This window comes from Callithrix jacchus, chromosome 2 (genome assembly GCF_049354715.1).
Source record: "Callithrix jacchus isolate 240 chromosome 2, calJac240_pri, whole genome shotgun sequence".
In the NCBI taxonomy this organism is placed as follows: domain Eukaryota; kingdom Metazoa; phylum Chordata; class Mammalia; order Primates; family Cebidae; genus Callithrix; species Callithrix jacchus.
This window is the reverse complement of record NC_133503.1, coordinates 169,997,299-170,010,399: the sequence shown is the minus strand read 5'-3', so window position 1 is coordinate 170,010,399 and position 13,101 is coordinate 169,997,299. Positions and strand designations below refer to the sequence as shown.

General features: G+C 36.0%; 1 protein-coding gene and 1 long non-coding RNA gene across 15 annotated transcripts in view; one reads left to right on the top strand and one right to left on the bottom strand.

Annotated features, from left to right (window-relative positions):
- LOC128931392 (uncharacterized) overlaps positions 1-12,333 on the bottom strand; it is a 36,100-nt gene extending 23,767 nt beyond the window's left edge. Inside the window, exons 1-3 of the long non-coding RNA XR_008479742.2 lie at positions 11,773-12,333; positions 8,204-10,677; positions 6,472-6,656 (exon numbers count right to left, since the gene is read on the bottom strand). This is a non-coding gene — a long non-coding RNA (uncharacterized LOC128931392). The remainder of the gene's footprint in view (positions 1-6,471; positions 6,657-8,203; positions 10,678-11,772) is intronic.
- The window catches only part of SPEF2 (sperm flagellar 2), a 206,853-nt gene that overhangs the window by 17,382 nt on the left and 176,370 nt on the right, over positions 1-13,101 (top strand). For 11 of the 14 annotated variants that reach the window (XR_004739958.3, XR_004739959.3, XM_078365609.1 and 8 more), the window contains 2 exons: positions 8,211-8,463; positions 11,106-11,276. Coding sequence is in view for 12 of the 14 variants with exons in the window: in XM_078365605.1 (XP_078221731.1) it covers positions 8,211-8,463; positions 11,106-11,276 (424 nt within the window). In the remaining 2 variants the exon portion in view is untranslated. The remainder of the gene's footprint in view (positions 1-8,210; positions 8,464-11,105; positions 11,277-13,101) is intronic. The other 3 variants (XM_078365607.1, XM_078365606.1, XM_035291688.3) reach the window with 1 other exon arrangement.

Genomic DNA, 13,101 nt, shown 5'->3' with positions numbered 1-13,101 from the left:
ATTTTCCTGATATATGTTTTCCATCCTTTTACTCTCAACAAATTTGTGTCTTTGAATCTAAACTGTATTTTCTTGTAGAAAGCATGTAATTGGATTATACATCCATTCTTCCAGTTCCCTCTTTATAATTGTAGTTATTTAATCCATTTATTAATTAGGGAGGAGGATTTAAGTATGTGATTTTGGTATTTGTTGTCTATATGTTTTATGTTTTTTTACTCCTCTTCTACTGCCTTCTTTTGTGTTAGATATTTTCTAATACCGTTTTAATTCCCTTATTGTTTTACTATATTTTTGAGTCATTTTCTTAGTCGTTTTCATGAAGATTAAAATTAACACTTTAAATCAAACTATTCGGATTAATACTACTTTAATTTCACTAGTATAGGAAGAAATTTGCTCCAGTTTATCTCAATTGTCTCCTTCTTTTTTATGCTATTTTTGTTCTATAAATTACATCTTAAGTACATCCAGTTAGTTGTATAATTATTGCTGTATGCATTTAACTTTTAAATCAGATAAGAAGAAAATAGTTAAAGCAAAAATATGTTTAAACTATTTTTTATGTTACTCTTTGTAGTTACTTCCACTGATGTGCTTTAAAATTTATTCATGTGATTTGTGTTACTGAATATTGTCCTTTCATTTAGGCCTTAAGGATTCTCTTTAGTATTTCTTATAGGGCAGGTAGGTTGACAGTGAGTTATCTTAGTTTTTGCTTATCCTTCAATGTTGATACATATTTTTACCAGACATAGAAGTCTTGATTTGCAGTTTTTCTTTTTCAGCACTGTGACCATGTCATCCAACTGTCTTCTGGCCCTCCTAATTTCTGATGAGAAGTCAGTTGCTTATTTTATAAAGAAGCTCTTGTATTTGATGACTTGTTTTTCTCTTGGTGCTTTTAAGATTATCTCTGTCTTTGTCTTACAAGAGTTTGACTATAATAAATCTAGGTGTAGATATCTTTGTGAATAACCTACTGTAGTTCATTGAGATTCTTGGATGTGTGGATCCATATCTTTCATTACATTTGTGAAGTTTTGGCCACTATTTCTCCAAAGATTCTTTTTGTCCACTTTCTTTCTCTCTCCCATATCATTCTCCAGTTATGTGTATATTGGTATGCTTGGTGATGTCCTGTAGGTCTCTGAGGCTTTGTTAATTATTAAACTTTTTATTATAGTGCAGTTTTAGATTTACAGAAAAATTGTCAACATAATACACAGATTTCCTATATTGTCCATAACTAGTCATACCTATTGCTAGCATCTTACATTGGTGTGGTACATTTATTACAATTAATGAGCCAATATTTGCATATTATTATCAAATAAAATCTATATGCCATTTAGGATTTTTTAAAATTTTTTACCTAATGTCTTTTTTGTTCCAGAATCCCATCCAGCATATCAGATTATGTTTAATAATTATACCTCTTTAGGCTCTTCTTGAATGTGATATTTATTCAGATAGACTTTTCTTATATTGGATGATCTTGGCAGTTTTGAAGAATACTAGTGATGTGATTGTCACTCAGTTGGAATTTCTCTGATTTTTTTCTCATGATTAGAGGGGATTTATATGTTTTGAGATTCTGGTCATTTTTCTTCGTGCTTTTTTTTCTCCCCTGAATAGTTTTAGTTGACCTATCTTTGTGTTCTCAGCTTCTTTCCTCTGTTAACTCTAGTTTGCTGTTGAACTCTTATTGTTCATAAAAAGAAAAATAAATGCTTATTTATTTCAGTTGTACATTTCAACTTCAGAATTTCACTTTGTTTCTATTTTTATAATTTCGATTTCTTTATTGATATTCTCTTTTTGTTGGAACAATATTCTCATACTTTCTTTTAAGTTTAACTGTTTTCTCATTTGCCCTGAGAACACTAGCTGGCAGTGCTTGCAGCTGCAGCATTTACCCTGAGATAACTTTGCCATGAAATATCTTGCTTTTATTAATTGTTTTTGCATTGCTCTAGCATATAGACTTTGGAAACAAAAGATGTCATTCTGCTTACAGGATGTGCTTTTAGTAGTGGTGTTTCCATTTACAAAATGTAGTAATTCTCAATCACCAAAAATGTCAAATCCTAGAAAACAGCATTCCTATGCATAATGTTAACGTTGTTCTCCAACAGTTGTTGGCTGAAGATTTATTCGACGAATTAAATTTTTCCAAAATACACGATTCTGATGTTTGAGATGATCCTGGTGTTTGTTCTGTTTAGAAATAACTCCAAGAACAGTTTTTATATTTTATTTTTACATTGAAAATTAGTCAGACTTGCTTCAGCCTCAAAGATTGTATTTATGTAAAATTAAATGACCACTGGCAGTAAGCTGCACTTGTTTTTTTTTCTAAACAGGAAAATAATTTATTTACATGGTTTCTTTTCCTTTCTTGAACATATTTATAATAGGCCATTAAAGGTCTTTGTCCAAGACTTCCCCACAGAGTTTCTATTCACTTTTTTTCCTTATGTATGGGTCAGATCTTCCTGTTTGTGTGTCTTATAATTAAGTATCAATTCACACTATTACAAATTCTCAGGGTTTGTTGTTGTTGCTGTTGCTTCTACTTTTGTTTTGTTTTGTTTTGTTTTTGTTTAGTGACTCTCCTGGACTAATTCTGTAACGTCTATATTCCCTCTTGCATACTGCAACTAACATCTCTAGTTGATTAGCTTAGTGGTCAGCAATTGAATAGAGATATCTCTCAATATCTTGAACCAATACATTTTCCATTGCTAAGAAACTCTGTGAGTGGATTGCAGCATGTTTTCAGTGCTCTGGCAGTTTACAATTTTCCCTTAGCCTTTACTTCCTGCTTGTGCAACATTTCGAAGTCAGCCAAAGGTGAGAGATTTGTACCTCTTCATGTCTTTCCTAGGCATCCATACAGTCCTACACATGCATATGGCCTCAGAGTCCCTAATAGGCATCTCATTCATAGGTCTTCCTTTTTTAGGTTTTGGCCAGGCTCTTTTTTGCTCCACCTGGTTTTACTGTCTCAGGTAACTTTGATTATAAATAATTGCTATGATTGTTTTTTACCAACACCCTTGAGATAGGACTTTTTTCAGTGAGCAAGCTTCATCAGGTCAAATAGTGACAAGGCCTGAAAATGGAGAGTTTCAAAACACGACTGGTTAGTTAAATAGCAACACTCTGGGCCGGGTGTGACAGCTCACACCTATAACCCCAACACATTGGGTGGCTCAGGTGGCTGGATGCCCTGAGATCAGGAGTTTGAGACCAGCCTGGCCAATATGGTAAAACCCCATCTCTGCTAAAAATACAAAATATTATCTGTCTGTGGTGGAAGGCGATGTACTCAGCTATTTGGGAGGCTGAGGCAGGAGAGTAGCTTGAACCTGGGAGGTGAAGGTTGCAGTGAACCAAGATTGCACCATTGCACTCCAGCCTGGGTGACAGAGCAACACTCTGTCTTAAAAAAAAATAAAAAGCAACGCTCTGAAGATAGGTCTTTTGAAGGTGCTTCAAATCTGTCTGCTTTGATAACTGCCAAACTGGTGGTTTTTATAGCTGCCATGGTTGTAAGTCTGCTGCTGGTTTTCACAGCCACCATGGAGCAAGGGAGAGGGATGTGGAAATGGAGCAAGCTAAAGTGACAAAAAGCTCTCTGTTGTTACCACTATTCAGCAGCTCTTCTTAAATAAATGCTCCTTGAGTTGTTGCAAACCTTTAGCTAATTTCCAGAGTTATGAAAAAGTTGATTTTTACAATTTTTGTTAGTGTTATTGTTGCCTTTAAAGACAAACAGATTTTTGGAGGTTCTCACTCTACTATTTATGAAGATCTACTTCAAATCCATAATATTTTAAGCTGATACTTCCTGCTCAAGTATTTCTTGGTTTTGTTTGCCTATAATGATAGGCCTTTGTGAAGCTGCACCTATGTTATAAGACTTCTGGGCAAAAGCATCTCTGATATTTCCACACTAGAGGTGAATTATTCTTTCATAAAACAGATTAGGCTAATTTTACATATAGTAACTGTATGATACAAAAGAAGCCATAGATTAAAACTATATTGTCATGACAAATAAACTCTTTTTTGCTAATCTCATCCAATTTCTTGAGCTTCTAGTATACAGGGTAACATTCTAATCCATACCTACATCTCATATCATGCATCTCTTCCTCAAGGGCATGGCATATAAATTCATTGTTAGCCCCAGCCGCCCCCTCTGCCTGCCCTCTCAGCCCTTTGCTCCCTCTGTTCCTAGCTTTGCTGCCACCAGTGGAAGCTAGATTAGGCTCCAAGGTATAAGAATGCCGGGGTAAGTAGGTCAGTGTCCATGCCCTCCTCCTCTTTTTTGCGCTTTCTCAGGAGTTCTTACACGTGCAGATTGATGGGTTGTAACTTGCACGTAACCAGATTTCCAATCCTTTTGTTGTTGTTGCTGCAGTTTATCCTTTATCGAAGTTAGAGATTCAACTTAAGCATTTAACTTTTATAACACTGATCACTTTTTTGTCAATTTCTTTATCTGTGTTTCTTTCACATTGTGCAAAACACCATGAAGTTAGGGGTATGAGGTTATTTTTCTTTGTATCTCTAGAGCTTAACATAGGCCTGGTGCATATTTAGCTTTCACTAAATGTATTTTAGATTAATGAATGCCTACATTTCCTAGTAAATTCTACAGAGAGAGACCTTGTTTAGACTTCCCAACATGAAGCTAAAGCTACACTCACATCTGTAGGTGTGATATCCCCATCAGCTTAAGAAACTCGAGTGTTCCAGTCTCTGTCATTCTCAAGGTCATGGCCACACTCATTCACCTTTCCAGCTATATTTCCCATCAACCTAGAATCCTAACCTAAGCTTCTGTGGTCCACATGCACATCATGTGTTTTTGTTATGCCTCGTACCTTTGCAAATTAATATTATTTTTTCACTTCTATCATGAGAACTTGTATTTATTCTGAAGGGCCAGGTAAAAATTTTCTCCTTCTCTAAACTCTGCTTTTACTTTCTTAGTAGATTTAGTTTCCCTTTTCTCTTTATTCTAATAATACTTTGAACAACCCTTTCCTTATTACATTATTTTTATCAAGTTATAATTATTTATTTATCTATCAGTTCTTATCAGATCAGTAGCTAAATCAGTTCTGATAAGAACTTACCTGCCAAATGAAGGCGCCCAAGCAATGTTTGATGAATGATAAATGAATGTTTACTCCTCAACTAGATTGCAAATATCCTGAAAGTTGCAGAGCGTGTTTATTCTTTGTGCTCCAAGCATTGTCCTGGCTCATAATATTGTTTTCAATGAATAAATTAGTGATGTCAGAGAGTATGTCTACTTAACCATGGAAGGGTTCAAGGACTATCCTGACTAGATCACAGATGCAGTGTTTCAGGTATACCGAAGTAGCTCTTGTTGGCAGGACCACAGAGGGCCTATGTGTGAAATGGAAAAAGGGTTCCTATCTAGCTGGAAGCAGTTGTAAAAATGCAGGCCTTGGTGAACAGAGAAGTCTTTGTACAAGGAAAAAGGAGCCCCATTTTGGAAGAAGCAGTCTCATGCCAGGGACAGGGCTTAGCAATCTCAGTAGAGGGTGGATTTCACATTCTTGCTCCACTTTTGGACACCTGTGTGTCCTGTGTGACAGTGCTGCTTATCATATACTACAAAGGACTAACTTTCTTTCTCACTAAGAGTCATTCCATTCCTTAATGTGGGAAGAGGGTTCTACTTGTATTGAGAACGAAATATCATCCATCTTCAATTCTTGGAACAACCCATTTTTTCCCCAGGGCACATGATCTTTTAAATAAGACAAGGATAAGTCAGTCTCATAGGTATGACCTTTGTAATGGTATATTTGGTGAGGAAAATAATCCCTTTTTTGTCATAGCCTAATTTTTAGACATCTTGTGCCAGGGCTCATGATTTGGGGATCTTATCTAATACTTTTAGTTTTTTAGTTTAAAATGTAAACTGGAAATATATTTTGTAAATAACTCAGAGTTACTCATCTTGGAAATGATTTAATTCTAGGAATAACTCATCTAACTCTGAAAGAATACCCTGATTTGAATACTTTTATTACTTCACAAATGTGAAAATTGAGAGGGTTTGTCTTTTTTTTTTTATTTTTGAGACGGAGTCTCGCTCTGTCGCCAGGCTGGAGTGCAGTGGCATGATCTTGGCTTACTGCAACCTTCAGCTCCCAGGTTCAAGCCATTCTCTTGCCTCAGCCTCCCGAGTAGCTGGTACTATAGGCGCACACCACCACACCCAGCTAATTTTTGTATTTTTAGTAGAGACGGGGTTTCACCATGTTGGCCAGGATGGTCTTCATCTCTTGACCTTGTGATCTGCCTACCTCAGCTTCCCAACATGTTGGAATTACAGGCGTGAGCCACTGCGCCTGGCCAGATTTGTCTTTTTAAAAGTAAACTGTCAAGACAATTTCTGGGAGGACAGCTACTACTTACCTTGTAAGAAGATGTATTCCCTCTCCAGATGGCAAGAAGGGAAGGAGATAGGTAGCCTCTTGGCAAGTAAGGATTGCTAGTAGAGAGGGAAAAGGCTTTTTCTAACATACATTTCTTATTCCCTCAGAGGTTATCGTTTACCCCATATGCTCTGTCTCCAGGAGAAAGATGTCCCAGTGGTTTTTCTGTGTTAAAAAGAAAAACAACTGTTGATCATCCTGTCATTCCAATTCTACCCATGCTTTAACAAGATTTGGCTTCCACCAATTGACACACAAGTTATGTTCCCCAAATTTTGATTGATTAGAAATAAACTTCTAGAAAGAAGTATTGTTATACCTGCATACTTTGGCAAGTTCATAAAAGATATTTAAACCCTACTAGGTAACTGAACTATAACATTAACAGGCTTATTAACTGCATTCTGGGAGCCACATGATACAAGTAAGAAAAAGAGAAAACTCTTCCCTCTTTTTCATGAGTGCAGGGCTAAGCATTGACAAAATTTGGAAATTGGCAATGTTTGCTTTTGGACTCGCCCTCCTGAATCGATTTTAGCATGACCCTAAAATCTGTAGCCCAAGATTATAACCCAGACCAAAACTCTGACAGATGGCTCTCAGTTCATGTCTTTCCAATTATGTGTAGTGAGCAGAGCACACAGGACTCCTAGGATGGGAAGGGCATGAAAGGACAACTGTGATGGGAGATCAAAAGGGGTGATAGATGCCTGCCCAGAGAATGGAAGCACATGTCGTTGATTTGACTATCTTCTTTCACAATCATACTCTTCCAAACATGGTCTGCTTTACCTGAGTCATTTTAGGCAAATGTTGTATCTCCAACTGTATGGTGATTTGTGGAGAAACAAAATGCAAAATTGGACCTGAGAAGACCTTCAAAAAAGTGTGTTTAGTCTCATGCTGAAAAGGTTTTCTTGTAGCATGCATTATCTCTGTCTCCTCCAAGGCCTGTTTCTCTTTTACTAATTTAAAATATTTTATTTGAAGTTTGATTGATGTAGTATATACTAAGTATATGTCGCTAAGTATTTCTGTTAAAAGAATTATTAGTACACAGAGGAAATAGGACAGTAAGTTGCCCCACATGTCCGCAACATCAATTCAAGGTATTGCATCACTACTTTTCTTGACATTGGCCATCCATGATGCTGGCTCCTCATTCATATTATGAAATCACTCGTACATTTCCTCAGCTCCACATCCTTTTAGGGGATGGGCGCTTTTAGGTTAGACTATAAGAGGTTTAAAAACATGCTAAGATGTTATATACTCTCTGTCTATATGTATAAATGTATGATTTTTTTCTGTAAAAAAAATGTTCCATAGCTCTCAGATTTTCAAAGGTATCTGTGATTCAAAAACAAAAGACTTGGAACCACTACCTGAATGCAATCTCTTGAGAAATAGTATACTAGGAACAGTATATGAAGTTTAGGTGTTGTGACTTCTGTATTCACTTCTGAAGAAACTCTATTGTTAATTTAGAGCAGAAAAGTTTTAGTGTAGCCATTTAAGAAAAATGAATGCATACAGTTGAGGTAGACATGGTTAATTAAAAATCTCAATGCATTTACATTAGAGTGGTTTTAGAGAAGAATGATACAGTTAAAAGAACACGAAATAATTCAGATTATTGGATCATAATACTTCTGATATTTGTTGTTTGTATTTAGTTTAATGCTAATGTGTAATTATGTAAAATATTTTACCGTCCAGGGTTTCAAGTGCCAAACTTAATAATTTTTCTCGCTTGGAGCCAACACTTCACCTTCTGGGTGTGCAGTTTGATCAGAATGTGGCCCATGGCATCATCACAGAAAAGCCTGGGGTGGCAACAAAGCTTTTATATCAATTGTACATTGCTCTTCAGAAAAAGAAGAAAAGTGGATTGACTAGATTGGAGATGCAAACCATGCAACCGCTGCCAAATTTAAGACTTCAAAACATGAGAAGGGATACTTTTCAAGAGGTAGGTACATAAAAAAGCATAATAAGCATGTCACAATGTAAAACTTGGTAAAGAGAAATGACAATGATATTGAATTCACAAAGAAGCCTTGCTAAGTATATATATCCTTTACATATGTTACTGGCCTTACTTGGGTTTTATTTTATATTCATGTTTTGAATTTATTTATGCATTTTTGATGTCTCTGTCTATCCTATCCATATTGGCAATAGCTTATCAAACTCTTTTTATAATTTCCAATACTTTTTTGTTGTTGTTTTGAGACTCAGGACCTTGCTCTTTTGCCGATGCTGGTCTCGAACTCCTGAGTTCAAGCCGTCCTCCCACCTGAGCCTCCCAAGTAGCTGGGACTACAGGCCTAGTACTTTTTGTGCCTGCTCCTCTCTTCCTGTTTCTACCCTGTCATTTCTGCTCAGATCTTATCAGCTACTGCAGCAACCTGCTAAAATGTCTCTTAATCTTCAGTCTTTCTGGAAAAGTCAATCAACTGCTAAATGAATCTTTCCTAAGTTTAACTTTTATTGGATTCTTCTGCTCAGAAACCTATTTTTACTTTTTTCTAGTCCTCAGCATAGTGTTTCTTTCTTCTGCATTAATTGACAATCTGCTTAAACACGGCTATTCCTGCTCTTCCTTCCCTCACACCCAAACTCACCCTTCTCATCTCTCCTCTTCCTCAAACTGTTCTTCTCTGTCTACTGTCCAGCCCAGTACACGTGGTTTCTTCCTTTGGAACTCTACAGTAAAATTCTCATGTTCTTGGTTTTACCAAGAACTGATATTGTTGGCTAACTATTCATTATTTATTTGTCATATGATCTTACCAGATTTTTAGTACATTGGATTTGATGAATATGTCTAGTACAATGCTTCAAACATTGTAAATACTCATTAAATGTGTTACTGACTAATTGATACGACTTTTTAGTTGACAATTCTCTCCAGTTCTTATGCAATTCCCTATGGTAAACAAAGTGCATTAACTTTTAAAGGGCCTCTGGAATAATCTTGAGTGCTGCACTAATGCAAAATAGTAAATATAAATGAACAGAATTATATTTTTAAATTTAATTTTTGAAGCAGCAATGACATAATAGATATGAGGGCCATCTCCGTGTTTATATTTGTCCATTCTTCATGGATATCGTTACAAGTCTGGTAGCAGAATGGACTCAGCACTCTTTGAGAACTAGAAATCAGATTAGGCTTAATATGAATAATTTAATATTGCATTAGGCCTCATTCACTTGCAAGCGGGTTAACTTTGAGCCATCCTCTAAACAACTCTCAGCTTCAATTTTCCCAACTATAAAAACAAGGATGCTTATTTCTTCCTGCCTCAGAGTTCAGAAGTAGACATATTTGCAGCTTCAAGAAGAAGCGTGGATTAACTGGAGTGGAGTTTATACACAGTTTATATATAATAAACTGCAAAGCAGTCAACAGTAGCAAGTGCTATAAGAACTGTGTAGATGAAGACAAAACAAGAGCCTATTAGATCATTTGATGTTGGTCACGGGTGAACTTCCAGAGTCAATAGTTCATTCACTGAACAAATATTTATTGGGCTCCTACTTTTTGTCAAGCACTTGCACAACAAACACACAGGAAAAGCCCCAACCCTCTTAAAGCTTATGTATTAGGGAGAGAATCATGTTCTATTGGAGTGGTATGGAATGCATTGAGTTAAGGACATTGGAAATGAGGAAGAGGGTAGCATATATTATTCTTTCAAGAAATGTGGAGGTAAAGAAGAGAATAGTAGGAGAGAAAAGCTCAAGTGAAGTATGAGATTGCTTGTTTTATGGACTGAGAGACTGGGCAACTTGTCAGTTGAAAAAAGAATCAATGGCAGGAGAGATGAAAATGGGACAAGGACCAGATGGAAAAAGACCTCCTGGGGATGAAACGAGGAGTATGCAATCAATGGTTTGTATGGAAGAGGTGATATCCTAGCAAAGAAGTAGAAATGTCATCTTCTTTGATACTAGATGAGAAGAGATGCAGGTAGTACTAATAATGGTTAAAATTTATTGAACCTACCTAGTGACATGCCAAGCCCTGTGTTAGATGCCTTATAAATGTTATCTCACTTAATCTTCACAAGAGTCATAAAAGATAGGTACTTTTAATATTGCGTTTTACAGATGAGGAAACTAAAGCCCAATGGATTAGGTAACTTGCCCAATTTCATGCAGCTAGTAGGTAGTAAAGCTGAAACACAAATATAGGAAGTTTTAATGTTTCTTTACTTTTTACTAAGGAGTGGCTAAGCAATGGGAAGAATCTGGCTTCTTATACTATCTCTTATATGTTAAAATTGGTTTAATGAAATTATTTCTGTAAAAATGTATTTCCAAGAATATAAATACCATTTACTGAAAATTAAACTCAGTTAAAAAGTTTAACTCTACAAGTATATATGAGGCTATTTTGTAAGAAGTAGCACAAATGATAATGTTTTTGTAGTTGCACTTACGTCAATTAAGAATATGAGTAATTGAAATGGGCTTGAATTTAGCCTAACAACAATTGTAATTCAAAGAATTTCATTTTGAAGGCAAATTTTATTTGTGCTTATAATGAAAATGTACTCTTCATTCTCTAATAACAAAATCTTTTGAAATGCTTTTTTCATTTAGAGACTTAGACACATGATACCACGTCAAACTGATTTAAATCTGATGCGGGTTACATACAGGTTTCAAGAAAAATATAAACACGTGAAAGAAGATCTTGCCCATTTGCATTTTGAGGAACTTGAAAGATTTCAAAAACTCAAGGAAGAGCAAAGATATTTTGATATCAAAAAGGTTTCATAGAACTATTTTTTCAGAAATTTATTAGTAGCACATTGTATACTGTTTGTGATTTATGCCTATAGTACAAATTGCCTGAGCAGTAATGTAGCATAAGTTGCACTTTCCTGATGCGTGACTTTGTCCTGCCCTACTCCCACCCTTTCTCTCTCTCCCTTGCTCCTTTTTTCTCTCTCCCTTGCTCCTTTTCTCCATCCTGACTCTTGCTGACTGTTACCTACTTGGGGCTGAGAACAAGAACTGCTATCCTCTGGAGTAGCAAGACAACTGGATCTCCTTCACTGGTAGAAATCAATGTTTCAGCTGCTTTAGTGATGGAAGGTTGCTACTAGCTACCCCATTGATCAAAGGCACGTGACCATTGTCACCACCGAGGGAGATAGATCAGACATTATCCCCTTGCTTTCTCCTCTTTTGCAACCACTTGGTCTTTTGGTCCTGCCCCATTTCTCTGTTCTTGGAAGTGTGAGATAATTCTTTGCTTGCATACCTCTTCAATCACCCTGAACAACTCTTAACTTCTTTCTGACTCTTCCTTCTTGCTTTGACTAACTCTCTGCTCCTTCTCAAATTTCTTTAAAACTCTTTAAAGATCTTCTGTGCCTTTATGGATGAGAGAATAATGGTACATAGAATCATTAAAGCTTTTTAAGAGCATTTCAGGTGACTGGGTATATGGAATGTGTAAACTACAGGCTAAACAATTATGTAGTTCTTCCCATTGTACTGTAAAATCACTTTTTAAATTTATGTATTTATTTGGAATGATAAGAAATTAACATACTCTGAATGTAGTCAGCTCCTTGTGGGGAAGAAAGAAAAGATGAGAGACAAACTGGAAGATCATGTAATTCTCTTACTTGCCAGAGGGTAAATAAAGGGTTATACTTCCCTTTGGTGTTACATGGTAAAGAGACAAAGCACTCTTTAAGTAGTGTCTGAGACCAACTGCTTTGACTCTTTATGTGGAACCAGCCTATCCATTCGTGTCAAGCCCAATGCAGACAGTCTCCAAGAAAGCTGAGGAAAAGGAAATATAATGCCATTAAACAGTCTGAAATAAATTATGTTCAAATAATCACAGGGAGCAAATAAGGCAAAAGGGAGACCCTGTGTCTTCCAGATCTTCTTAGGAAAGAAGAGATAAACATATTGCAATTAAACAAATATTTGTATTTTGGAAAATGAAATGAAAATTGTCTATTATTTATGCCTTTTTAGTGGTAAATTGAAATTTTTTATCTTTGGACATGGGAGCTAATGATCCTATTAGTTCTAATATAATGTATTAGTAGTAAAGTAATGATTAGTTTTACATGTTACTTCCTAAATCACTTACTTTTAAAATATTTTATCTGATTTTCAGATCCTTTTTCTTTTCAATTATAATTCTCCTGCTTATATTCTTCTTAAAATAACTACTGCCTACATACAGAAGAGATCATCCAATAATGATACCATATAATTTAGTGCTAATTCAGTATGTGAGGTTGCCCCTGAATTCATTGTTTAAGTGTAGCTGGTTTTGGAGGTTTGTCTTTTTTTTTTTTTGAGACGGAGTTTCGCTCTTGCTACCCAGGCTGGAGTGCAATGGCGCGATCTCGGCTCACCACAATCTCCGCCTCCTGGGTTCAGGCAATTCTCCCGCCTCAGCCTCCTGAGTAGCTGGAGGTTTGTCATTTTTATTGGGTTTCCCAGGAGCCCTGCTAGAAATTGCTTCCTAGATAGAATTTTCTCATTGGACCATCTTCAGAGAGAGAATATTTTTCTTCCCATGTTTGGTAAGGTCATGACAGTAGGATTGGAAAAGAATTATACT